Source organism: Theropithecus gelada, chromosome 5 (genome assembly GCF_003255815.1).
Source record: "Theropithecus gelada isolate Dixy chromosome 5, Tgel_1.0, whole genome shotgun sequence".
NCBI classification, from domain to species: domain Eukaryota; kingdom Metazoa; phylum Chordata; class Mammalia; order Primates; family Cercopithecidae; genus Theropithecus; species Theropithecus gelada.
Window position 1 is genome coordinate 456,352 of NC_037672.1, and position 27,439 is coordinate 483,790.

The 27,439-nt window shown below is 49.1% G+C and overlaps 1 protein-coding gene across 17 annotated transcripts in view; it reads left to right on the forward strand.

Moving 5' to 3' along the window:
* Positions 1 to 445: 445 nt before the first annotated feature.
* Positions 446 to 27,439, forward strand: part of PIGG (phosphatidylinositol glycan anchor biosynthesis class G) — a 45,076-nt gene continuing 18,082 nt past the window's right edge. For 3 of the 17 annotated variants that reach the window (XR_003119448.1, XR_003119449.1, XM_025385451.1), the window contains exons 1-8: positions 450 to 974; positions 1,641 to 1,846; positions 9,446 to 9,655; positions 11,141 to 11,329; positions 12,520 to 12,661; positions 20,119 to 20,331; positions 25,628 to 25,799; positions 26,234 to 26,515. Coding sequence is in view for 11 of the 17 variants with exons in the window: in XM_025385451.1 (XP_025241236.1) it covers positions 26,435 to 26,515 (81 nt within the window). In the remaining 6 variants the exon portion in view is untranslated. Of the gene's footprint in view, positions 975 to 1,640; positions 1,847 to 2,345; positions 2,416 to 9,445; positions 9,656 to 11,140; positions 11,330 to 12,519; positions 12,662 to 20,118; positions 20,332 to 25,627; positions 25,846 to 26,233; positions 27,401 to 27,439 lie in introns of those variants that run through there. The other 14 variants (XR_003119445.1, XM_025385442.1, XR_003119444.1 and 11 more) reach the window with 12 other exon arrangements.

Here is a 27,439-nt window from a genome sequence, read left to right on the forward strand (position 1 = left end):
TTTGTGAGGCGGAGTCTCGCTCTGTCGCCCAGGTTGGAGTGCAGTGGCCCGATGTGGGCTCACTGCAAGCTCCACCTCCTGGGTTCACGCCATTCTCCCGCCTCAGCCTCCTGAGTAGCTGGGACTACAGGCGCCTGCCATCACGCCCGGCTAATTTTTTGTAGTTTCACCATGTTAGCCAGGAAGGTCTCCATCTCTTGACCTCGTGAATCCGCCCGCATCGGGCCTCCCAAGGTGCTGGGATTACAGGCGTGAGCCACTGCGCTCGGCTTTCCAAATTGAAAAAATTCTAAAACCTTGTACCTCGCAGTGGGCTGCGCCCACCGCGGACTCGCCGGGAAGGCCGCCCCAGAAAGCCGGGATCACCGCCTGCCGGGCATATTTCCAGCGTGACGCCGCTTTGGCGCGCCGGCGGAAGTGACGCGCCACTGTGGCCCGCCGGCGGACGTGACGCCACTGTGGCTGCGACGGTAAGGCCTGGCGTTCTTGCTTAGAGGCGGCTACCTGGAGCCGGAAGCGCGGGTGCAGCAGGGCGAAGCTCCAGGTGGGGTCGGTTCCGCATCCCGCCTGGCGTGTCCACGATGCGGCTGGGCTCCGGGACTTTCGCTACCTGTTGCGTAGCGATCGAGGTGCTAGGGATCGCAGTCTTCCTTCGGGGATTCTTTCCGGCTCCCGTTCGTTCCTCTGCGAGGGCGGAACACGGAGCAGAGCCCCCAGCGCCCGAACCCTCGGCTGGTACGGACCCCTCCCCAGCATCTCCGCTCCCCTGACCCCACATCCCCTAGAAGACCCTTTTTCTGAGCGTCACTGCTCGGATTTCTTCTCGGCGCTCCCCGGTGGTCTCCCGTTATGGTCCCCACCCCAGAATTTTTTTTTTTTTTAACCGCTCCAGCGTCTCTGTTCTGTATTCTTACAACTTTGTGGCAACCACCTCTACTGGCCCCACTTCGACCTTCCTTCCTGATCACCACAAAGTAAGCTGTGTCCATACCTGGGATCCGGCCTCTCCAGCTCTACTCGTCCAGAGCCCCCGCCCCTCTCCTGAGGAGCCTTTGGGTCACTGCCTGTTCCAGGCGCCCTTTTTGCCCCCTAGCACACTACAGATAAGACCCCTGCCGATCCCTTCGCGTTTGGGTCTCTTACGTTCCTCCAAGGTGTTTTCCCTGCCTAGTGGCTAAGGCCTTTCTGCGTTAGGCCCCTTCCTAGTCTTCATCTACCCAGCCATATACAGCAAGTAAAGGCGCCCTGGTTCTGGACCAAGTGCACACACCAGCCGCTGACCGTGAAACGCAGTATATAAACACCCAGCCATCCCATTCTTGCAGCTCTGGGTTTTAGGTCAAGCTCCCTAAATGTCCCATCCCAGGACGCTTACGTAGGGATTCCCCTGCCCTGGTACTCCTCACTATACTAAGGATAATTAACTGCTTACTACTGTGGGTCCCTGAGATTACTCCTGTTAACCCCCGTCCGTTCCCCGCAGCACTACCTACCAAGTACAAGTCTCCTCCTTTTGGGTTGGGTTATATAGATATGGCAGGATACGTGCTGGAGAAGTAGGTAGAAGCTAGATTGTGGAGGTGCTTGAATGCTTAGGAAAGTTTAAAGTTCAATTTCCTTTTTTTCTTTCAAACACTTAGGAGCCAGTTCTAACTGGACCACGCTGCCATCACCTCTCTTCAGTAAAGTTGTTATTGTTCTGATAGATGCCTTGAGAGATGATTTTGTGTTTGGATCAAAGGGTGTGAAATTTATGCCCTACACAACTTATCTTGTGGAAAAAGGAGCATCTCACAGTTTTGTGGCTGCAGCAAAGCCACCTACAGTTACTATGCCTCGAATCAAGGTAAGTTGGCCCTAATGCTTTAATGAATCATGGTTTGGCTCTTTTGAAGATTTAAGGGGGGCCTCTGTAGTCTTTCGCTTGGAGTTGCAATTTTAAGAAAGTGGAAATTTTGTGCTATCAGTTGGCTGGGGCAATAGAATGCTGAAGGAGCCTCACACAGGACGGAACGGAGACCCATGATTTGTGCCTCTTGTCAAGTAGCCAAAACTCATGCTTCACGGGAAGTATAAAAGATTTACAGCAAGATCACCCAGGCTAACCTACCCCAAGATATACCATTCTTGGTAACCTGCTTTCTTCTTTAATCGCCACTGGGTCATTTGCAATCTTAGAAGGAGCCTTTAGAGCTGATCTAGTTCAGTCTCTAGATCTTATAGATAGGAAAGCAAACCCAGATAAGTTAAATGTGACTTATCCAAAAGTATCCACCAGTATACATAATGATCCCATTAGTATGATCTGCCTCAACAATTACCACTGTTTCCACCATATCCTTCAGGTGTCCAGCCTACTGACAGCAGCTTTGAAGTACATAGTGCGTTTCCCAAGAACCATGGGTAAAGAAAAAAGTAAGCCTTTATTGATTGGCTCGAAAACTTTTGAGCAACTACTATGTGGTGATATTTTAATGGGTATACAATCGGGGAAAAAATAGTATCTCTGCCTTCATGTAGCTTTTAGTCTTTTTTTTTTTTTTTTTTTTGAGACGGAGTCTCGCTCTGTCGCCCAGGTTGGAGTGCAGTGGCCGGATCTCAGCTCACTGCAAGCTCCGCCTCCCGGGTTCCCGCCATTCTCCTGCCTCAGCCTCCCGAGTAGCTGGGACTACAGGCGCCCGCCACCTCGCCCGGCTAGTTTTTTGTATTTTTTAGTAGAGACGGGGTTTCACCGTGTTAGCCAGGATGGTCTCGATCTCCTGACCTCGTGATCCACCCGTCTCGGCCTCCCAAAGTGCTGGGATTACAGGCTTGAGCCACCGCGCCCGGCGCTTTTAGTCTTTAGATATACAGTCACTCAACAAAGGAGCATATGAAAACAGGCAGTTGGGCCGGGCGCGGTGGCTCACGCCTGTAATCCCAGCACTTTGGGAGGCCGAGGCGGGTGGATCATGAGGTCAGAAGATCGAGACCATCCTGGCTAACACGGTGAAACCCCGTCTCTACTAAAAATACAAAAGAATTAGCTGGGCGAGGTGGCGGGCGCCTGTAGTCCCAGCTACTCAGGAGGCTGAGGCAGGAGAATGGCGTGAACCCGGGAGGCGGAGCTTGCATTGAGCCGAGGTTGCGCCACTACACTCCAGCCTTGGCGATGAGCAAGACTCCATCTCAAAAAAAAAAAAAGAAAGAAAACATGCAGTTGTAAAGTGTGGTTAGTGCATGATGGGAAAGAACAGGATGTGATGATTAGTGGGTGAGAAATCCCGGCTGAGGGAATTGCATTTAAACTGAGAGTGGAAGGATGAATAAAGGTGGGGACAGAAAGGAGCAGAGGGGTTGAATTGTGTTTGTGAGTGTATTGCGTGTGAGTGTGGCATAAAGTCTCTGATGGAGCCTTTGCTGTGTGATTGATGGTGTGACAGCTTGTTACTTGGTGAGAAGGAGCTGCTTACTGATTGAAGGCTTGGGGGCAGCCCCGGTTGTCGATGCTCAGCGAATGTTCGCTGGATGAAAGCAGTCTGAGACTGGAGGAAGCACAGTGCCATATCGCTCACTGACTTTTTCCTTGAATGTTTTACTCTCTCTGCCACATTTCAATGTGATGTGACCTTCATTCAGCAATATTTATTGAGCATGTACTATGTGACATGCTGTTCTAGACAGGAGGGATGCAGTGAAGAACAAGACAGCGTTGTCCTCATGGAGCCTACTTTCTATTTTTTTTTTTTTTTTTTGAGACGGAGTCTCGCTCTGTCGCCCAGGCTGGAGTACAGTAGCTGGATCTCAACTCACTGCAAGCTCCGCCTCCCGGGTTCCCGCCATTCTCCTGCCTCAGCCTCCTGAGTAGCTGGGACTACAGGCGCCACCACCGCGCCCGGCTAATTTTTTGTATTTTTAGTAGAGACGGGGTTTCACCGTGTTAGCCAGGATGGTCTCGATCTCCTGACCTTGTGATCCGCCTGCCTCGGCCTCCCAAAGTGCTGGGATTACAGGCGTGAGCCACCGCGCCCGGCCATGGAGCCTACTTTCTAATTGGAGGAATAGAAAATCGGTCGTTTCAGACAGTGACAACTGCTCTGGAAGGAATGGAGCGGGAGGTGAGGGAGAGTGAAGGAGAGGGGCAGGCACCTTTGATCACAGCACTCCGTTTCTGCCGTTCTGCTGAAACTAGCGGTGGGAATCTGAAAGAGACATCCAGGCCCCTGATCTTCAGAAACACCGATTTCTTTATCTGCTCTCTCAGAAGTGTGGAAGGAACCCTTTTCTCCCTTTTTTTTTTTTTTTTTTTAAGAAAGATTTAACAGGCAGATTTGAGAAAATGTGTAAGTGATTGTGCAGGCTCCAGGTTCTATTCAGACCAGCACGTTGGCACTGTGGTTCTTGGCGCCTCTGTCTCCAGCTTATTGGTTTCATTTCACCTTTGCTGGGGAGCCTCACCCCAGAGCTAGTGTTTTGTTTTGTTTTCAGTCCTTTGAGGATTCTTGCTCCTTATTTCTCCATCAGGGAGGAGCTAGAACAGAAAGCCCATACTGGAGTTAGGATTGTACAGCTCTGGAGGTTGGTAGGTTGGGCAGTGTTGGTTGAGGAAAGTGTCCCTGCCCTGCCTCTAGTCCGAGAAAGGGCTCAGAGCATCTCCTGGTATTGATACATTTGCAACCAGACGCCAACCCTGACATGTCCAGTGAGCTTTCACTTGCTAAGACCCTGTAGCAGCTTTGTTTTAAAGTCCTGTAACTCATTTTTGAATGCCTTCTCATCCTTCAAGCACTTTCTAGTCATAACAATAGCCGGCATTGATTGACAGACCTGAGCTTTCCCTTAGATTTCCTAGGACTGTGAGTGTGGCCCATTCGCTGCCTGCACACTTTCTGGGATGAGGGGATGCCAAATCCCCTCTGAGGTGGGGTGTGCCTGGATATACACATTTGTTAAATTCTGTATGTGCAAAAATGTAATTGTATAAAAATTATATTTCAATAGTTATTTTTTAAAATGTGAGCCTCTCTCACCCCAAAATCCCACTCTTTAAAAGGCAGCCAATTACTCTTGGTGAGTATCTTTTAGATTCTTTTCTGTGTGAGCTGCGTGTGACCTGTGTGGATGAAGGGCAAGGGAACACAAAAGAGGGCCTATATGAGGATGAAGAGGTAAATGGGAGTGAGGCTGCACAGAGCCTCGAGGCTCTGGGCGATGGCGTTCGGTGTTCAAACCCAGCAGAGGGAAAACTACGGAAGGGTTTTAAAGAGTGGTGTAGCAGGGTCTGATTTGTGTCCAGATGGGATTTGGGCAAGAAAAGGTGCTAGGGCATTTATAATAGTTCAGACTGGAGCCCACAGCAGCCTGGACGACGGTGGTGGCCATGGAGATACTGGCTCAGTCAACCTGTATTCACATCCACGGTATTTCAAGAGCACCTGTTCACCTAATTTCTTGTGCGGGGTAGAGATCATCCATCTTTAAATTTTCACAATATGATAAACAAAAACTGGCTTATGGGTTGTCCTGTTTACCCTGCTCTGATTACTAGTCCAGAATCTCTGCGTATGTTTATTGGCCATTCCGCTTTCTTGCTTTGTGGATTCTGTTATGTAGTCCGCCCAGCTTCCACAGGACTGTCGCTCCTTGATCCGAACCTCTTTATACATCATGGATGTAACATCTTGTATGTCATGTCCACAGTCAATAATTGTTTCAGTTTATTATGTTAGTTGACTTTGTTTACAACATCTTGACAATATAAAAGTTTTCTGTTTTCATCCCTTCTTTTGTGGCTTTTATAAGGCACCCCCTTTGTCCTCACACTAGCTTGGGTTCCCACTGATATTTTTTTTTTTTTTTTTTTGAGACGGAGTCTCGCTCTGTCGCCCAGGCTGGATTGCAGTGGCCCGATCTCGGCTCACTGCAAGCTCCGCCTCCCGGGTTCACGCCATTCTCCTGCCTCAGCCTCCGGAGTAGCTGGGACTACAGGCGCCCGCCACCACGCCCGGCTAGTTTTTTTTTTGTATCTTTTAGTAGAGACGGGGTTTCATCGTGTTAGCCAGGATGGTCTCGATCGCCTGACCTCGTGATCCGCCCGTCTCGGCCTCCCAAAGTGCTGGGATTACAGGCTTGAGCCACCGCGCCCGGCCCCCACTGATATTTTTAAAGAGGGTAGGGACCACTTTAAATTTTCCTTAGGTAAAAAGGTTCATGATATGTTATTAATTGAATAAGTTTGAGACTAATTTGTATAGTTTGCTACCATTTTGGTAAAAAATATGTACCTTCATATATTTGTGATTTTATACACATACACACACACACACACACACACACACACACACACACACACACAGAAAAGGGTCTAAAAGGATACTCACCAAGAGTAATTGGCTGCCTTTTAAAGAGTGGGATTGGCCAGGCGCAGTGGCTCACACTTGTAATCCCGGCACTTTGGGAGGCCAAGGTGGGTGGATCACGAATGAGGTCAGGAGATCGAGACCATCCTGGCTAACACGGTGAAACCCCATCTCTACTAAAAATACAAAAAGTAGCCGGTCGTGGTGGCAGGGGCCTGTAATCCCAGCTACTCAGGAGGCTGAGGCCGGAGAATGGCGTGAACCCGGGAGGCGGAGCTTGCAGTGAGCCCAGATCGCGCCACTGCACTCCAGCCTGGCTGACAGAGCGAGACTCCACCTCAAAAAAAAAAAAAAAAGAGTGAGATTTTGGGGTGAGAGAGGCTCACATTTAAAAAAATAACTGGCCGGGCGCGGTGGCTCAAGCCTGTAATCCCAGCACTTTGGGAGGCCGAGACGGGCGGATCACGAGGTCAGGAGATCGAGACCATCCTGGCTAACCCGGTGAAACCCCGTCTCTACTAAAAAATACAAAAAACTAGCCGGGCGAGGTGGCGGGCGCCTGTAGTCACAGCTACTCGGGAGGCTGAGGCAGGAGAATGGCGTAAACCCGGGAGGCGGAGCTTGCAGTGAGCTGAGATCCGGTCACTGCACTCCAGCCTGGGCGACAGAGCGAGACTCCGTCTCAAAAAAAAAAAAAATAAAAAAAAATAAAAAATAAAAATAAAAAAATAACTTTATTGAAATGTAATTTTTATACAATTACATTTTTGCACGTACAGAAGTTAACAAATGTGTATATCCAGGCACACCCCACCTCAGCTCTAACCCCACCCTAGGAATGTTGGTGGCTGTTAGGGTTATTTTGGTTGTTTGTATAGTGACTTCGTAAACGACTTCTGCAGTCTGTCTCCCCGGCAGCATGCGGCAACTGATGTCTTCACTTAGGTCTTTTGGTTCTTTTGGTATTTAATTTCTTTTTTTTTTTTTTTTTTTTGAGACGGAGTCTCCCTCTGTCGCCCAGGCTGGAGTGCCGTGGCCGGATCTCAGCTCACTGCAAGCTCCGCCTCCTGGGTGTACACCATTCTCCTGCCTCAGCCTCCCGTGTAGCTGGGAGTACAGGCGCCCGCCACCTCACTCGGCTAGTTTTTTTGTATTTTTTTAGTAGAGACGGGGTTTCACCGTGTTAGCCAGGCTGGTCTCCATCTCCTGACCTCGTGATCCGCCCATCTCGGCCTCCCAAGGTGCTGGGATTACAGGCTTGAGCCACCACGCCTGGCCTAAGTTCTTGTTTTTATTTTTAAGCCTGTCTTCCTGAGGCTCCGGAAGCCTCAGGAGCTAAGCCCGGGCTCTGCATAGCTTAGTGGTCAGCCAGTGATTGGTCAGAGGTTGTGCTTCAGCACCCCTGATGTGTTTTCCTAACCTCCCTGGGTGTGAGGCTTCTCCGTGGCTGCTGCAGCTTGTAGCTGGAAAGGAGGGAGGTGGGAGCCGCCCTGTGTGGAAACACCATGGCACTTGCTGTTCTTACTGAGATTCCGTTTTTTTCTTAAATAAGCTCTTCTCAATCTGTTCTATAATTTTGGTGAATTTCCAAAGTACTAAAATGGTTGCTTTTGACAGTTTCATCCAGTTTTATTATTGCTCCTGGGGGAGAGATTTTGCTGAGCTCCTCCCCGTGGCATTCCAGAAGTCTGGATAATTCATACTTGCATTTATTTACCGTTAAAGATGTCTTGGTAAAATTATTTCACCTGCTGGTGTTATCCAGGTTCCTGTTTATTTTCATTGCACAGGTTGCAGGATGCTAGTGCTGGCTGAGGTGTCTCTATAACCCTAAATCACAGAGATCTGTTACCCATTACGATGGCCTCTTAGGTTCTATGCTAAAAGCAGGGAAATTCTTGACTCAATTATATTATCAGAAGGGTATAAGGACACGTCACCCCCAACCCCTCCCAGAAAATATGGTGCGACATTGAGGGCGGGAGCAGAAGAGACTATCCCACTGGCCTCCCTGGCCCAGTTCACTCTGCAAATTGCTGAAAGTTGACGCTTTAGGACTGCTTTCATCCTGGTTTTCCACTCAAAGGTAGACGTTGGAATTGCTGGATTCTTAGGAGTCATATGGACTTTGCTTGTCACGTGGAGATTTGAATCTTTTTTTTTTTTTTTGAGATGGAGTCTCGCTCTGTCGCCCAGGCTGGAGTGCAGTGGCGCGATCTCGGCTCACTGCAAGCTCCGCCTCCCGGGCTTACGCCATTCTCCTGCCTCAGCCTCCCGAGTAGCTGGGACCACAGGCGCCCGCCACCTCGCCCGGCTAGTTTTTTTTTTGTATTTTTTAGTAGAGACGGGGTTTCACCGTGTTTGCCAGGATGGTCTCGATCTCCTGACCTCGTGATCCGCCCGTCTCGGCCTCCCAAAGTGCTGGGATTACAGGCTTGAGCCACCGCGCCCGGCCGAGATTTGAATCTTAATTGGGAACCTGGCAGAGGCTTTGAATACACAGGTTAATGTTTTTAATGTATACCTCACTTTGCCATTTGCTTCAGCTACATCACGAACCCATAGCTGCTTCTCTGGCTGCTGTTGTTGTCTCGCTATCCCTAGCCACCTCCTTTAACCTCTTATCAGCTGGAAAGATTATTATGAGCCATGAATGTCCTTTAATATGGTTATCTTTATTATTATTGAGTTTACAGTTTTTTACCAGAATCTATGTGCCACTTTCTCTTCTTTACCCTAATTACTGTCCTAACTTTGACCCAGCCACCAGTACTAGGGATACCCTAGCTTTATGCTCACCTATTTTGTCCATAAAATGATCTTCAGACCAGCCTGGGCAACACAGCGAGACCCTGTATCTACCCAAAAAAAAAAAAAAAAAGCCGGGTGTGGTGCTGCACACCTGTAGTCCCTGCTACTTGGGAGGCCAAGGTGGGAGGACCGCTTGAGCCCAGGAGTTCAAAGCTGCAGTGATCCATGATTGTGTGACTGCAACTCCATCCTGAACAGCAGAGAGAGACCCTGTCTCAAAAAAAAAATTCTTCAGTGCCCTTTTCATGCTCCGGTTTCGGATTCAGTGGTCTAATTCTTGCGTTTTCTTACTGAAGGCGTTGATGACGGGGAGCCTCCCTGGCTTTGTCGATGTCGTCAGGAACCTCAATTCTCCTGCGCTGCTGGAAGACAGTGTGATAAGACAAGCAAAAACAGCTGGAAAAAGAATAATCTTTTATGGAGATGAAACCTGGGTTAAATTATTCCCAAAACATTTTGTGGAATATGATGGAACAACCTCATTTTTCGTGTCAGATTACACAGAGGTCAGTTTTTAAAATAAGAAAATAAATCGTACTGGAATATCATACTAGATAGAGCCTGGCATCACCATTGCTTAGTGAGAGATGATACTATTTTGTATTTGGTTTTATTAATTTATGGGGAGTACTATGGACAGTTTTAAAAATTATTCACTCACGTAATCAGTTGACAACCCAGAAATACAAACCTGAAGCAGGTGTGAGCAGAGTTTTATGGAACCCAGAGCTTAGAACAGCTGAGTGCCATTGAGGGGCAGAGAGGATCAGGAAGGGTGACACAGCCAAGGGGCCGTCTGAGCCGAGTTGTGATGGGTGAGTGGGGACTCCCCAGGTGGGCAGAACAGGCTGGTATCCTCTGCGTATGGCAGAGCTATAGGACTCCACACCCTGTTGGTTCTGCTGCAAGCGGAGCCTCATCATGCCCTGAGGGCAGGTGGTGGACTGAGTGGGGCCTGGCCCCGAGGGGATTTTCCTGGAGCTTTTCCAACAAAGATTAGACCTGCATGTTAGAAAGCAGACCCTGGGGCTGAGGCAGGGGCACACCAGCACACCTTCCTGGCCTGGGGTCTAGCCACCTTCACCTCCTAGATGGCTGGGCCTTGTGGAACATCTGCAGTCCTATCCTGTTCCAAAGCGGGGCGCTTTCAACAGTTACTTTTCAGTAATGACTGAGTTTTCCTGACTGTACATGGCATCATTGAGAAACATTTCTCTTCATGGGAGATTTTTTTAGTGGGAGGGAGATGAGCGAGCTGAGGGGTCAGGGCTCACCAGGCTGACAGCTCTGTCTGGAGCTGATCAACTGCTAATCTCTCCTCCATGTTGTGTTTATTTCAGAAATAAATGTGATCACTGAGTGCTGTGTCTTTTTCCCTCCAAGAACAGCCTTCTTGTAGGACACATGTAGGTGCCCTCAGCTTCACTGTCCTGCTGGTTACTTCAACTCTGGGTACTATCCTGTCTTTAATTAACTGCCCGTTGCCCTTAGTTACCTCGTGACAACTTGGGATCTGTTTAACTTGCCCGTTTGCTAACCTTTAGTCATGCCCATCAAGCTTAGCAGTGATCCCACAGAAAAATATTTTTGTTAGAACAACCCTTGCTCATTTAAATTATCTGTATTATATCTTTGATCCATAGCCTAGAAACGTAAAAACAGTATTAGCAAAAGTTTAATCTAATGCTAATGTTCATTTATTTATTATAGACGTGGGGTCTTGCTATGTTGCCCAGGCTGGTCCTGAACTCTTGGCCTCAAGCAGTCTTCCCCCTTCAGCCTCCTCAAGTGTTGAGATGACAGGTGTGAGCTGCTGTGTCCTGCCTATTTATTTATTTTTAATGACATAGATTTTGTTGTCTTTCAACTCACCCAAATCCTGTTAACCTGAATAAACCCCTAGGTTTTAAGATGACTGTTGCCTTTTCCCCGGGGAGTGAAGATCCAGGGAAATTAGGTGAGCTGTTTATACGTGTGTTTCCCCTTCAAAGGTGGATAATAATGTCACGAGGCATTTGGATAAAGTATTAAAAAGAGGAGATTGGGACATGTTAATCCTCCACTACCTGGGGCTGGACCACATTGGCCACATTTCAGGGCCCAACAGCCCCCTGATTGGGCACAAGCTGAGCGAGATGGACAGCGTGCTGATGAAGATCCACACCTCGCTGAAGTCGAAGGTGAGGCTTGCCGTCGCGCACTGTGTGGTGATGTGGTTTCACGTGGATATTCCCTAGAATAAATACAACTGCCTGAGTCAATTCAGGGTGCCTGTGTGAATGTCCACCATCAGTCTGCCAGCCAGGGGCCACATGCCACGGGCAGCACTGTCTCAGTGTCCACTGCACTGACTGTCTTCCAGCAGCCCTGCAGAACAGCAGCTCTCACTCCTACCCATGTGTGCATTCATTCAACTGATACCTCCTGAAGGCCTGTGTCACTCTTTCTGTTCTGTGTCACTCTGTCCTGTGTCACTGTTTCTGTTCTGTGTCACTCTGTTCTGTGTCACTCTGTTCTGTGTCACTCTTTCTGTGTCACTCTGTTCTGTGTCACTCTTTCTGTTCTGTGTCACTCTGTTCTGTGTCACTCTTTCTGTCCATGCATTTGGTGCATCAGTGAAACAGTCAATAATCCCTCGTGAAGCTCGTGTTCTAGCTGGGAGAGACTAACAAGAAACATGAGTAAATAAGTATGTGAGGAAGTGATGGGTGCTGCAGAAACTCAGAGGGCAGGAGGAGGGGCTTTCAACAGATGTTGAGAGAAGCCTTCCCTGAAGATGTGTGCAGGGTGAGCAGAGACTTGAAGGGAGGGCGGGGCAGACGGTGTGGTCTGTGCACGAGTGTTCCAGGTGGAGGAGCAGCAGCGAGGGTCAGACACAGCCTGCCTGGCTTGTCCCGGAGCAGCAAAGGCTGTGTGGCTGCAACCCCAGGGGCAGAGAACCCTGATGGGTGCCCCCACGTGGTGGCTCAGAGCTCTTGCCTTGTGCTGTGTGTTGTGCTCTCACCGGAGTCCTGTGGGAGAGATTCCATTTGACAGATGAGGCAATGAAGGCACGGAGTAGAATGTGTCCAGAGTCTCACAGCTCGGCAGTGGCAAAGACAGAAACCAGATACAAATCCTCTGCCATCGGAGGGCAGAAATGCATCCTGCTGTGCTCCATGAACTGCGTACAATGCTGTGGACGTCATTTACAACGTTATTTGACTGTGACCCTGTGATCTGGCTATGAGCTCAGAGGGGAAAAAAAAATCTAATTCATTGAGAAAGAGCTAACTCTGTAAAGTAAAGCTAAAACCGAAACTTGTCTTCTTAAGACGATGTGCTCGCTTCAGTCTGAACGCAGCTGAAATAGTTTTCCTTTGCCTCATAGGAGAGAGAGACGCCTTTACCCAGTTTGCTGGTTCTCTGTGGTGACCACGGCATGTCTGAAACAGGAAGTCACGGGGCCTCCTCCATGGAGGAAGTGAATACACCTCTGATTTTAATCAGTTCTGCGTTTGAAAGGAAACCTGGTAAGAATTTAGGAATGTTAACATTTGGAAACTGTATTATATTTGTTTTTCTATAGTCTGGTTTTAATTTTGAAAACCTATTTTTTAGAAGCTCCGTAAGGTTGAAGTCCCCGAGCAATGTGAGAATGAAAAGTAATGGGGCACAGGGCCGGGCGCGGTGGCTCAAGCCTGTAATCCCAGCACTTTGGGAGGCCGAGACGGGCGGATCACGAGGTCAGGAGATCGAGACCATCCTGGCTAACACGGTGAAACCCCGTCTCTAGTAAATACAAAAAACTAGCCGGGTGAGGTGGCAGGCGCCTGTAGTCCCAGCTACTCGGGAGGCTGAGGCAGGAGAATGGCGTGAACCCGGGAGGCGGAGCTTGCAGTGAGCTGAGATCCGGCCACTGTACTCCTGCCTGGGTGATAGAGCGAGACTCCATCTCAAAAAAAAAAAAAAAGAAAAGTAATGGGGCAAAAGGCTTTCGGGATCTGAAGTTACATTCCTTCCTCTAATCCTTAACATACAAATATTCTTCGTCAGAATTTTCTTGTATGAGTGTTGCTGCCTGGATATCTGGAACTGTTGAGAAAAACTGCCAGTAGCTCAGACATCTGGACAGCACATGTGAACTGAAGGAAACGTGAATACCTCGGCTTTTTAAAAAGTTTGCGTTATTGAAAACCATCTATCGAACAGCAGTGTCAGCAAGAGTCATGGGACCCAACCAGAGCAGGACAGAGGCCCCGTCTGTCAATATTCAGACACGCCCCAAACACACACACACCCCACTTTGACCTGTGCCCTGACTCAGCTGCCAGCCTACCCACTCTGCCCTCGCGGCCGTTGGCCTTGCTGTCCCGTTGGCGGCCTGCCTTCTGCTTGCGCCTGGCTTCTGCTGCCACACTTCACGGACTCACTCGCGGTGAGCTCAGCGGTTATTTCTGCAGTGCCGTCAAGCACAGCAGACGCTTTCGGGCGCTGCTCTCACTGACCCTTCAGCACCCTTAGCGCTGCTGGTCCCATAGCTTCTGGGACCTCACATCTTTCTGGTTTTCCTCCTTTTCTCTCCTTTGCTAGCCTAGTTTCCTTTCCCTGGTCTTTTTTACCAGACTGCCTTCTTGTTTCGTTCTGCATTCGCCCTGGAGATATGGTCTCACCTGCCTTTGTGGTTGTAAATGCCATGGATAGGCCCCGCACTGGTCAGATTGATCTCTCTAGCTGTCCCCATTCATCATTCTTGGCATGGTTTATCATTGCAGACTAATTGATGGATTTTGTTTATTTATGGGATTCATAGAACATCTGCCTCCACATTACACTTTAAGCCAGATGAGGACAGGACCATGTCTGTTTTGCCCACCATGAGCCTGAAACATTGCCTGGCACGTGACAGTTGCCAGCAAATACCTGCTGAATGAACAGCCCTTTCACTGAAGTGAGAGTTAGTTGGGGAAGCATCTCCATCTGACCTCTTCTATCTTTTTATGAAGCTTCTTCATCTTGAATGTCTGACCTGGCAGAGCTGGGAATGGTGGGGGCGGCTGCATGTGTGCAGGCTGCCTGCACATGCCAAACTCATCACTAGCTTCAGTCCTGAGAGGTGGTTATGTTGTGTTTTCTTTATTCTCATCATGCCCGTTTCATGAGCCAGGACTGTACTCTGGTGTACTCACAGCGTTGGGCCACCATTATCACAGTCAATTTTACATAATTTTCCTCACCTCAGAAAGAAACCCCATACTGTTCTGCAGCCGCCTTCCTCTTCCCCAGCCCAGTCTTCTCTCCCTCCCCCAACCCTAGGTAATCATCATCTTTGTAGATTTGCCTCTTCTGCATGTTCTGGGTAAATGGAACCATGTGGTCTCATGTGCGTGGCCTCTTTCATGTAGGATAGTGTTTTTCATGTAGGATAGGTTCATAGTTATAGCATGTATCAAGACTTCATTTCTAGGCCGGGCGCGGTGGCTCTCGCCTGTAATCCCAGCACATTGGGAAGCCGAGGCGGGCGGATCACCTGAGGTCGGGAGTTGGAGACCAGCCTGACCAACATGGAGAAACCCTGTGTCTACTAAAAATACAAAATTAGTTGGGTGTGGTGGTGCATGCCTGTAATCCCAGCTATTCGGGAGGCTGAAGCAGGAGAATCACTTGAGCCCAGGAGGCGGAGGTTGCAGTGAGCTGAGATCGTGCCATTGCACTCTAGCCTGGGTGACAGGAGTGAAACTTCCCGTCTTAAAAAAAGAAAAAAAAGACTTCATTTCTTTTGTTATTAAATAGTCTTCCGTTGCATGGATTTAACACATTCATTGACCATTCGTGAGTTGGTGGACATTTGGGTTGTTTCCACTTTCTGCCCATGATGAATAATGATGCTGTGATCATGTGTGTATAGCTTTTTGTGTGGATGTATATTTTCCTATGTTGTCATTTTCTTACTCCAGTATAGCGTGTCCCCACCTGCCACCTCTGTGCTGTTGTTATCAAATATGTCGCTTTTCTGTATGTTATAAACTGATGGCATAATTATATAGATATGGTTTTATATAATTGCTTTTAAATCAGGAGAGGAAAGAAGACAATGCTTTTATAGTATCTTTCGTAATTATGTAATTACCTTTACTGATGCTCTTTGCTTTTTTATGTATCTGAAATTTGATCTGGAGTCACTGGCTTTCAGCCTGCAGAATTTCTTTTAGTATTTCTTGCTAGCAGATTTGCTAGCAAAGAATTTTTTGTTTTAGAAAAAATTTGGGATGTCTATTTTGTCTGCTTTTTGGAAAGATGGTTTTGCTGACTGTAAGACTGGGTTGGCTATTTTTTTCTTTCAGCATTTTGAATATGCTGTCGCACTGCCTTCTGGCCTCAATGGTTTCTGATGAAAAGTCAACTCTTAAATCTGATTGGGTTTCCCATTTTTTTGTCTTTTAGCATTTTTGCTATAATCTGTATTTTATATTTACTCAACTTGGAATTCATTGAGCTTCTTGCATGTGTAGGTTGATGTGTTTCATCAAATTTGGAAAATTTTCTCTCTATTCTTTAAGTTGCATAATCTCTATTGATCTGTCTTTAAATTGCTGGTTCTTTCTTCTGCCAGTTCAAGTCTATTGTTTTGTTCTGTTTTGTTTGTTTGTTTTGAGACGGAGTCTCGCTCTGTCCCCTGGCTGGAGTGCAGTGGTGCGATCTCAGGTCACTGCAAGCTCCGCCTCCCAGGATCATGCCATTCTCCTGCCTCAGCCTCCTGAGTAACTGGGACTACAGGCGCCCGCCACTGTGCCTGGCTAATTTTTTGTATTTTTAGTAGAGACGGGGTTTCACCGTGGTCTCCATCTCCTGACCTTGTGATCCACCCACCTCGGCCTCCCAAAGTGCTGGGATTACAGGCGTGAGCCACCGCGCCCGGCCTCAGGTCTGTTGTTAAACCCCTTTAGTGAATTTTCTGTTTCAGTTACTTTTTTTTTTTTTTTTTTGAGACGGAGTCTCGCTGTGTCACCCAGGCTGGAGTGCAGTGGCCCGATCTCGGCTCACTGCAAGCTCCGCCTCCCGGGTTTACGTCATTCTCCCGCCTCAGCCTCCCGAGTAGCTGGGACTACAGGCGCCCGCCACCGCGCCCGGCTAGTTTTTTGTATTTTTAGTAGAGACGGGGTTTCACTGTGTTAGCCAGGATTGTCTCGATCTCCTGACCTCGTGATCCACCCGCCTCGGCCTCCCAAAGTGCTGGGATTACAGGGTTGAGCCACCGCGCCCGGCTCAGTTACTTTTTTTGAGATGGAGTCTTGCTCTGTCACCCAGGCTGGAGTGCAGTGGCATGATCTCAGCTCACTGCAACCTCCGCCTCCTGGATTCGAGCTATTCTTCTGCCTCAGCCTCCCAAGTAGCTGGGATTACAGGTGCCCACCACCATGCCTGGTTAATTTTTGTATTTTTAGTAGAGACAGGGTTTCACAGTATTGGCCAGGCTGATCTCAAACTCCTGACCTTGTGATCTGCCCGCCTCAGCCTCCCAACAGTTATCATATTTTTTTAACTCCAGAGTTTCATTTGATGCTTTTTAAAGAATAATTTCTGGCCGGGTGCAGCGGCTCACTCTTGTAATCTCAGCACTTTGGGAGGCCAAGGCGGGTGGATCACGAGGTCAGAAGTTCGAGACTGCCTGACCGACATGATGAAACCCGTCTCTACTAAAAGTGCAAAAATTAGCCAGATGTGGTGGTGGGTGCCTGTAATCCCAGCTACTCAGGACACTGAGGCAGGAGAATCGCTTGTACCCAGGAGGCAGAGGTTGCAGTGAGCCGAGATTGTGCCACCGCACTCCAGCCTGGCGATAGAGTGAGACTCCATCTAAAAATAATAATAATAATTTCTATCTCTTTATTGATATTGTCTATTTGAAGAGGAAAGGAAGAGCAGGGGGAGATGGGAAGGAGATCGCATAATCCTCTATCGGGAACTGGGGGAGCTGGGGGAAAGGGAGCTCTGTGTTCTGGGCTGCACCCACCACAGGAGAGTTTCTGTCCCACTGGGCTAGCAGGGGAAGGGATGGAGCAGGACACGGTTCAAGGGCTACAGACTCTTATGCTTCTTACCAAGGCCTAGTGGATTTTCTTGAATAAAGATTTCTTCATTTGTTGTGTACTCCTAGACAATTTCCAGAGACTGTGAACGGTGATAGTGGTGGTTTTTAAAATTTTTACCATTCATGCTTGTTTCATTGATGAGCAAGTTCACGGAGCTACTCTTAACACTATTCCCTATAGTTCTGAAGGATTTTTATCTTAAAAATGCATGCAAATTTTCATTTTATGTTAATAAAAATAAATGTTAAGGTGTTTATTATTTTCAAAATAAGCAGTTTTGGATTGTGTAGTGAGTGACTTCAGAGACACTCAGCCCGCCACTGCCCATCCCCAGAGTGCTGACCTCGCCGTGTGGGCAGCACAGGTCTGGCTGCTCCAGAGTCAAGGGGTTTGGGAAGGAGAGGATGCCTGTTCGTGGACGTCCACAGAGGGCAGAGCAGGTCTGTTTTATTTTCGGCCTCTTGCTACTGGAATGTTTGACCCTATTTGTTGTTCTGTCCCCCAAGCCTGCAGTGGTGCCTGGCACCTAGTGGATGTTTTATCACTTGTGGATTGAATGTTGAAGACTCTGCAGGCGAGCCAGTGGAGGTAGAGACCGGTGGTGAAAGGATGCTGCTGGGCTGTGGGAATGGTTTTCTGAAGTGCTGGAACTTCTTTCATGGCCCCTCGTCATTGGTGGGGTGCAATCCACAGGCCTACCCTGTGTTTGTATTTCAGAATTACAGTTATTAAAATAGTTTGTGCAGGTAAGAACTGGTCACAAACCAGTCAAATATGCAAAATCAAGAGGCCAGAAATAGACGTCAGTGTATCTGGGGATTTGGTGATAACGGTGGCATCTCAGATTAGTGCAGAAAAGACATGGTGCTCGATAAATGATGCTGGTACTCCTAGCTGAGCTTTTGGAAAAAGGTAATGCAGACTGTCTGCCTTATTCTTTACAACAATATCAATCCAGATCAAAGCATGTTAATGTCTTTAAAAGCCTATAGTGTGGAAAATTTTAGACGTAGACCAGTAGCCTCAGTAGTATAATAGACCCCCTAGTCTAGCTTCACCAGTTATTGGCCAGTTATAGCCAATCTTCTTTCATCTGTGCTTACACTCATTTCCCTTCTCCTTTATTATTTGGAAGCAGACCTCTAAAAGATATGTGCTCTTTACCCCCATAATCTTCATGCCCTTATCACATTTTTAAGATAGTGTTAATTCCTTAATATCACCGAACAGTGTTCATCCCTCCAAGATCTGCCTCTCTCTCTCTCTCTCTCTCTAAGTGTTTCAGCTTGTTTGAATCAGGCTACAAGTAAGACCACACATTGTGATTTGTTTATGTGTCTCTTAAGTCTCTGTAAATCTCTAGGTCCCCAGCCCCAAAACTCTTTGGTTTACTACGGTTTACTCGTGTGCATTTCCTTCTTGAGACCTGCAGTCAGCAATTTCTCCAGGATGCCCTGCTTCTTTTTAGTGGAAAGTGGTATTTCAAGACCACTGTCTCAGAGCTACCAGTGCTAGCTCTGAGTGGTTGGTCATTGTTTCTAGACAGAAAGAAGAGATTGTTTTAAGATAAAATGATCTTGTGTTTGTATTGATTCACCTTCAAAACCGTAAAATTGACTTCTTAGGTCTTACATCTGTACTTTCTTCTCCCTAAGTTTAGAATCTTGGTTGTCAACAACTCCAGATACGGTAGAATTAGAATATCACATAATGACTCATTGGCTTTATCCCGCAATAGACACGTAACGGTCTCAGAATAACCATGCCAGCACTGCCACTACCAGTATGAGGGTCAAAAGCAATTTCAGGTGGGTTTGCTTTTGTTTTTGTGTTTTATTTTTTTGTATCAGCTCAAAGCACTTAATGTAATAAAATACTAGAAGAAAGAAGTACTGGAAGAAAACAGCCACACTGGAGTGGAAGGTTCTTTCTAAGCATGACCTAGAAGCCATCATTAGAGAGTTGGCCAAGGCCTGATTAATAAATCTGACCAAATTAAAAACTCCCTACAACAAAAAATTGCCACAATCAAAGTAAAACCTCCACAGACTCACACCTGAGTATCTAAAGACACCTCACGCACCACCTGTCCTAAATAGTGTCCCTGTGGCCTCTCAGCGCCCGGCAGGTGTGCATTGAACTTCCGGGGTATGGAGCTGTTTGCTGTCGTTACAGATGAAAACACTCCCACCAAGTTGAGTGTCTCCTTCGAAATCAGTGGATGGTGGCAGAGCAGTGGCCTAGGCCCATTGTGCTGACATCACAGCCATTCTTGCAAGGAGATGGGAGGATAACCACTCCCTGTTGGGGGCTGAGCTTTAGCCAACAGGCAGATGTCCAGCTTGTCCAAGTTGATTAGAGCACCTGGCCCAGCTGAACCTGCCTCATTCTGCGCTCCCCTGTAGAAGCACCCACAGCTGCTCCGGAGCCGTGAAGGGTTCATTTTCTCCATGAGCAACAGCATGTGTACTCATAGAGGGCAGAGCATGGGACGCTCCAAATCCAGAGGGGCCAGGCTGTCAGCGATCCCAGCCTCACTTCATTCTCGGTTGGCTGTTGACCTTGCCAAAGTGACGGTCCCTCCATGTCTGCTGGACCACCTGCTTCCTCTGTGTTCAGCCTGTGCTCCGTAGCCTCACTGTATGGAATTCCTCGTATGAGTCTCTCTCCCAGCCTTTTGCAGGCTACTGAAGGAAAGACACCGCCCCTGGCATAGAATGGGTTCTGTTACTGTATCGACACAGCAAGCAGTGAGGTGATTCCTGTAGGGTTCTGTGTTGAATGGTGTGAAGAGACGGATCATTTGGCTCATGTTAGTTGTAGAAGGTCTAATTCAAGAATGACTACCATCTTACACTTTCTAGAAGTCTGTTACTTAAAATGTTTTCTTTTTCTAGGTGATATCCGACATCCAAAGCATGTCCAACAGACGGATGTGGCCGCGACCCTGGCGATAGCGCTTGGTTTGCCGATTCCGAAAGACAGCGTAGGGAGCCTTCTATTCCCGGTGGTGGAAGGAAGACCAATGAGAGAGCAGTTGAGATTTTTACATTTGAATACAGTGCAGCTTAGTAAACTGTTGCAAGAGAATGTACCGTCATATGAAAAAGGTCAGTCAACTCATCTTTTCCGAACTCTGTCAGAGCTGTGTGTTTCCACTGAGGTCGTGTTTCTCCGACGTCTTTCTGTGGTATGCAGTTTGTCAGGAATATTTTTTCATCACTACTCTTTGATTATACAGACTGTGCTTCTGTTTTCTTAGAACTTTTAACAATCACCATTGGCAACACCCTCAGATGCAGTTATCTAATTAAAGTTCTTTCATAAATTTATTCATTCAACAGCTATTTACCAGGATCTTGTTAAGAATGAGATCTTTTTAAGAATGAGAGGCTATTACAGGCACTGGAGACAGATCATTGAGCGGTAAGAGGCTCTGCCCTCATGGAAACTTCCAGAGGGAGGAGAGAAAAGGAAGTGATCGATGGCCAGTGGTGATGAGTACCTTAGGAAAAGAATAAACAGGGCTGGGCCTGTGAGGGCTGGCTCACACTTGTGATCCCAGCACTCTGGGAGGCCGAGGCGGGCGGATCATGAGTTCAGGAGTTCAAGACCAGCCTGACCAACACAGTGAAACCCCATCTCTACTAAAAATACAAAAATTAGCATGATAGCGGGCACCTGTAATCCCAGCTCCTCGGGAGGCTGAGGCAGGAGAATCGCTTGAACCCCAGAGGCGGAGGTTGCAGTGAGCTGAGATCACGCCACTGCACTCCAGCCTGGGCGACAGCGAGACTCCATCTCAAAAAAAAAAAAAAAAAAAAAAGAATAAACAGGGTGGGAAGTGAAGCGGGTTGGGGAGCTGCTGGGGCAGGCTGCCCACTGGCCATCTGGGAGGGCACCTTACAGGCTGTGGGGGCAGCAGACAGGGTCCTCCACGGGGCGCACATTCAGGGGATGGTCAGAGCAGGGGCCAGAGTGGCAAGACAGGGCAGAGGAGATGGCGTTAAGGCATGAGGGCCGCTAGGCACTGCAGGGGCTTTCACTTTTATTCTGAGTTAAATGGGGAGCTACTGCAGGGTTTGGTGAGAGCTAGAGTCCTCCACTTGCATTTTCAAAGGCTGTCTCAGGTCCCCTTGTGAAGGATTCTGCTTTGTGCTGTGGGAGGAGACCAGTCAGGAGGCAGTGGCTGTACTTCTGTGAGAGGTGAGGGTGGCCAGTGCCCAGGCAGTGGCGGTGGAGAAGTGGTTGCGTTCTGGAAAAAGTTTGAGGATCATGAAGACAGGATTTGCTCATGTGCTGAGAGACTGGGTATGAGCAGAGCAGAGGCGTTAGGTACAACTCCGGGACTTTCAGCTGAAAGCGAAGGAGCAGGGTAATCATTTCCTCAGGAGGGCACGACTTAGGGGGAGCAGTTCTGCAAGGCAGGTGCTTGTGAGTGGGGTGTTGGTGTCCAGGAAGCCTTGTAAAGAAGTAATTTCAGGAAGCAGGGAGTGGGCTGCTGTGTCAAAGGTTGGTATCGAATAAAATCAGGAATTGAGAACTGAGTTTCGGATCTGGCTGCGGGAGATGATGAGTAACTTCGTCAGATGGAAAGTAGGGTAGGGCCTGGCTGGTACTGGGCAGGCGAGAGCCCTCGGCAGCAGACACAGCCACCCTAATGGGAGTAGGAGGTGAGGTTGCCTGAGGTGGGTGTGGGGCCAAGGGAGGTGCCAGGAGACAGCTGCAGGAAGGATCCAGGAGAGGAACGTTTGTCTCCCTGAGACATCTTCAGGCAATTGACTGTGACGTAGCCGCGTTCATCAGAGAATCATGTTTGACACTGGGGCTCCTTCGAGAGCCTGGAGGAAGTTGGCTCCTATTTGGGGGCAGCAGTTAATGTGGTGTTGGCGGATTTCCCTACTTGAAGTAGCGGGATACTATTACTACCAAATAGAGTGAACGTCCACAAGCTTGCGCTGAGATAGAAACCGGCCTCCTAGAGTCACTTGTGGAAGACAAACCCGGCCAGCCAAGGAGTGCTGGGAACTGGATGTGATGAGTGGCCGGAGGCCCCACTGAGCACCAGCTCTCACCCTGTGAGGTGGCCAGGTGGAGGCCTTTGGCCATGGAGACATTTAGTCAAGACCAGGGACAACCGTGACTTGTGCTTTTGGTTTTTTAAAAAATAGTCTGAGTTTGGTAGCTTTTGCATATTGCTTGTTTTGTTAATGTGCCCTTTTTTCTGTGCTAAGAACAATGAAAACACCAACAAAAGAAGTTTAATTTTTGGCCGGGCACAGTGGCTCACGCCTGTAATCCCAGCACTTTGGGAGGCCAAAGCTGGCGGATCACGAGGTCAGGAGATCGAGACCATCCTGGCTAACACGGTGGTGACACCCAGTCTCTACTAAAAATACAAAAAATTAGCCGGGTGTGGTGGCGGCGCCTGTAGTCCCAGCTACTCTGGAGGCTGAGGCAGGAGAATGGCGTGAACCTGGGAGGTGGAGCTTACAGTGAGCCGAGATCGTGCCACTGCACTCCAGCCTGGGCGACAGAGTGAGACTCCGTCTCCAAAACAAAACAAAAAAATACCAACAAAATCAAAAAAACAATGGAAGAGTTATTTGCCTGTTCCGGAAGCAGTGGCTGGGGGAAGTTGGGAACCACAGTGGATATGGGAGGAAACCAGCCTGTTAAATGAATGCAGGAGCCTCTCTTGACTGAAAACACAGCCCACAGCATCTGGGACACCCCCCCTTGGCGGCCCATTGTCTACACCGTCGGGGATCACATTTCCTAAAACAAAATAGGGTACGTATTCTGACACTGAAATATGTTTTAGAACCCACAGCCAGGCCCGTACAGTCCTTGGGTGGTGTCCAGTCTGTTGGAGGTGCCCGGCTCTCTCAGTGTAGTGGGACTGGCCTTTTCTCGCTGCTGGACTTTCGCACATGCTGTTCCCATCAACTTGATGCTGTTCCTCCAGTTTTTTGCCTGGTGAATTCCTGGGTACCGTTTACATTTCAGCGTAAACATCAGACCTTCCTGGTCCAGCGCCCACTCCCAGTCCAAAATCAGTTCCTCCCCATTACCAAAAATCCCTCATTGGTACCCTCTACTTTTCCTTCCTGGGAAACTTGTAATTACAACTGTAATGCAGTCACAGTTTGTAATTACACTTTGTATGTGTGTGTGTGTGCGCGTGTGCATGCGTGCCTGTGAGCCCTACTGGATCCAGGCCCCAGCAGGCAAGGATTGCACCTGCTTGCTCGCCATGTCATGTCTTTCCCCTGGCACAGCACCTGGCACAGCGCCTGGCATGTTGTCCACGCTCCATGGATATTTGTTTCGATGCATGCACAGATGCATCCTCATAGCTCGTGGGGTATAGGCACAGGTACCCATGTCTCTGTGACTCGGGGGTGGTGGGGTGTGGACACAGGCGTCCCCCACTCCAGGGTAGTGGGTGTAGCAATGAAGAATGCCAGCCCTGGAACCAGACTGCCTGAGTTTCGTTTGCAGCTTTTACCCACTGGCGCTGTGGCCTGGGTGTGTGACTCACCCCCTGTGTCTCAGTTGCCTCCTCTGGAGAAGTTCTGATGCTCATCCCTGCCTCATAGGGTTATTAGGGAGGTGAAACGAGCGAGCTGCGTAATGTTGCTGGCCACTGGCACTTAGTGCAGAGCACCTGGTGCCAGCAGCCGTGGGGTGGGCCTGCAGGCGTGTGGGTTCACGCTCAGGGACTTGGTGCCGGCAGCAGTAGGTTGGGCCTGCAGGCGTGTGGGTTCACGCTCAGGGACTCGTGCCACAGCGCCCTGGACCTCAGTGGCTCAAGTGCCCGTGGCAGCTCTTTCACTGCTGTGATGACAGCAGGCCTGGGGCATGCAGAGCCACAGAGTGGCGAGCCTGCCAAGAGGCACAACTGAGACCCTCCTTGGCGTGGCTCTTCTGGAGTAGGAAACGCATGTCAAAAACCGAGGGGGTCTCGGGAAGGAAGTTCTTGCTTTAAAGGCCAGTCTAGGCCAGGCGCGGTGGCTCACGCCTGTAATCCCAACACTTTGGGAGGCCGAGGTGGGCAGATCACGAGGTCAGGAGATCGAGACCATCCTGGCTAACACAGTGAAACCCCGTCTCTACTAAAAAATACAAAATCTGGCCGGGCGCGGTGGCTCAAGCCTGTAATCCCAGCACTTTGGGAGGCCGAGGCGGGTGGATCACGAGGTCAGGAGATCGAGACTATCCTGGCTAACATGGTGAAACCCCATCTCTACTAAAAATACAAAAAAAAACTAGCCGGGCGTGGTGGCGGGCGCCTGTAGTCCCAGCTACTTGGGAGGCTGAGGCGGGAGAATGGCGTGAACCCGGGAGGCGGAGCTTGCAGTGAGCCGAGATCACGCCACTGCACTCCAGCCTGGGAGACACAGCGAGACTCCGTCTCAAAAAAAAAAAAAAAAATACAAAATCTTAGCCGGGCGTGGTGGCAGGCACCTGTAGTTCCAGCTACTTGGGAGGCTGAGGCAGGAGAATGATGTCAACCCAGGAGGCAGAGCTTGCAGTGAGCCAAGATCACGCCACTGCACTCCAGCCTGGGCGACAGAGCGAGACTCTGTCTCAAAAAACAAAACAAAACAAAACAAAAAACCAGTCTAATCACAAGTGAGCGTGGTCCAGGCAGAGGCTCACGCATCAGCCAGCTCTGGAAAGAAAGGACATCAGCTGTGCCATGAGCAGCATGGCACTATGGTCTAAAAGAGGGTGCCATAGCAGAGGGGCAGGGCTTTATCCAGAGGCAGGGCATCCATGCTCCCAGCAGAGCTCACCCTTGTGAGCAGGGAGGGCTGGAAACTGCTCTCCCTTTCCAAAGAGGATGTGAGGAAGTCACCCAGGCTACAGAACGGGGGATGTTAGAGCTGGGAAGGGCCAGTCTGCACAGGGGAAGTGGGTGTGGTGGAGAAGGGTCAAGCCGCTGCCTGCCCAGTCCGCATACAGTGCTGTAAGGGTTAGAAAGACTGTAAAACCTGACTGTTGACAAAATGTATTTCAGGATTGTTTGTATATTGCACGTTGACAAGAAGGAGAGAGTAGAAAGAGACAGAACAGGGAGGAGGAAGTGAGAGTGATGAGGGAGGCAGAGAAAGAGATCAGGCAGCACAGGGGGCAGTCACTGCCGTCTGCAGGGTGCCGTCCAAGGACCAAGGCCCGTATCGCCGGAGGGCGGATGGATGCACATCGGCGGCTTTCCAGGCTTTACAGAAGGCGTTGCAGACCCCCACCCAAAGGAATGGTTCATCTTCATTAAGTGTCAGTTCTAAAAAGAGAAGGCTTTGCCATGTGCCACGCATAACTAAGTACTTTGAGATTATGTATATATATGTATGTTCACGGTGTGTGCGTGCGCATGTAACTTTTCTGTCTTCTTAATAGATCCTGGGTTTGAGCAGTTTAAAATGTCAGAAAGATTGCATGGGAACTGGATCAGACTGTACTTGGAGGAAAAGCATTCAGAAGTCCTGTTCAACCTGGGCTCCAAGGTTCTCAGGCAGTACCTGGCTGCTCTGAAGACGCTGAGCTTGTCCCTGAGCACACAAGTGGCCCAGTACGACATGTATTCGATGATGGTGGGGACTGTCGTGGTTTTGGAGGTACAGATGCTCACACAGTCGTGGCTCAGGTGTTGCACTGATTTGATAACTCAGCCAAATATTTATAGTTTTAAGTATATATCTTGATGTTATTAAAAATGGGAAAATATTAATTTTCTTGTTTAACTCTTTCGTGGTGTGTCCTGATTTGTGACAAGACCCAGAGTATTGTCAGGTGTCAATTGGCATCACTCAGTATTGCTACAGGTGATAAAAAAAAAATCACGCCATGCATTTTGGGGCAGTTAATTAAGAATCATCTTTTCCTGAGCTTTCTTTTCTGCTTTTACTGTGTGGACAGCTGACACGAGAGCGGGAGCTGGGCTTGTTTTTAAGTGCGTTTCTCCAAGCCCAGCAGTCTGTGAACGATGCTGTTTCTCTGTTCCAGGTTCTCACCCTGCTCCTGCTCAGCGTCCCACAGGCACTGCACAGAAAGGCTGAGCTGGAAGTCCCACTGTCATCTCCTGGGTTTTCTCTGCTCTTTTATTTGGTGATCTTGGTTCTTTCGGCCCTTCACGTCATTGTGTGCACCTCAGCTGAAAGTTCATGCTACTTCTGTGGCCTCTCGTGGCTGGCAGTAGGTGGGGTGATGGTGCTGGCCTCGGCGCTGCTGTGTATGGTCGTGTCTGTTCTGACCAACATGCTCGTGGGTGGAAGCGCCTCCAGGAAGGTACGTACGGCTGGTTCCCAGGAATGTGATGTGGTCCTTCTGCTCAGGCTGTTCTTGTTATTTCAGGCTGCCTTTCATTTACCAGACTTTCGTTGAACACCTGGTGTGTGCCAAGTGCTGGCAGTGCCCTGGACAGGGGGCCTCAGGGAAGGACTTGGAGCAGCCTTATCCGAGGCCTCAGGGTGTCCTGACACAGGTGTTCACATCTGTGCTGTCAGGTCACATGCCTTAGCTCTTGGAAAGCTAGGTTCCTGCGACTGTCACAAAGGCGATTGTAAAGAGCTGGTGGTCACAGAGGAATGAACCCCCCACTGAGGAGGTGCGTGAATCAGACAGCCTCCCAGCAGAGGCGTGGGAGCTGCAGCTGAGGGAAGAAGAGACAGTTGTCCTGGACACTCAGGAGGGTCAAAAGGAGACGGTCGCCTCACTCATCCTGCTGCCTCCAGAATGCATCCTGCCTCATCAGGTCCAGATTTCTTTCCAAGGCGGATGTTTTCTGTTGGAATTCTTAGTCTTTGGCCTCGGACACCTTCATTTGTTAGCTGGGGAGTGGTGGCGAGGCAGTGAGAAAGAGGCGGATGGTTGCACTCAGATCCAGAGTCCAGGATGAAGTGACTTAGTGCAGTGGCAGCAGGACTGTTGGCCCCCACCCTAGCCCTCGCAGCCCTTATCCGCTCTTGGCTTGAGCTGTCAGAGGCCCTGTGCTGAGTGTCTGACCGAGACACAGTGTTGTGATCAGGCCACAGGCTTCCTCGGAGCGTCTGTATCCACGTTCGCACCTCGGGCCTACCTGGGCTCATGCTCTCTCTCCCTCTATTGAATTAGTACCTAGCTGCACGCAATATATAGTTATCAAAAGAGTGAGTGGCAATAATTGAGTCCTCATCTTTGATTTTGACTGCTTTAAGTTCGTATATTTAAGGG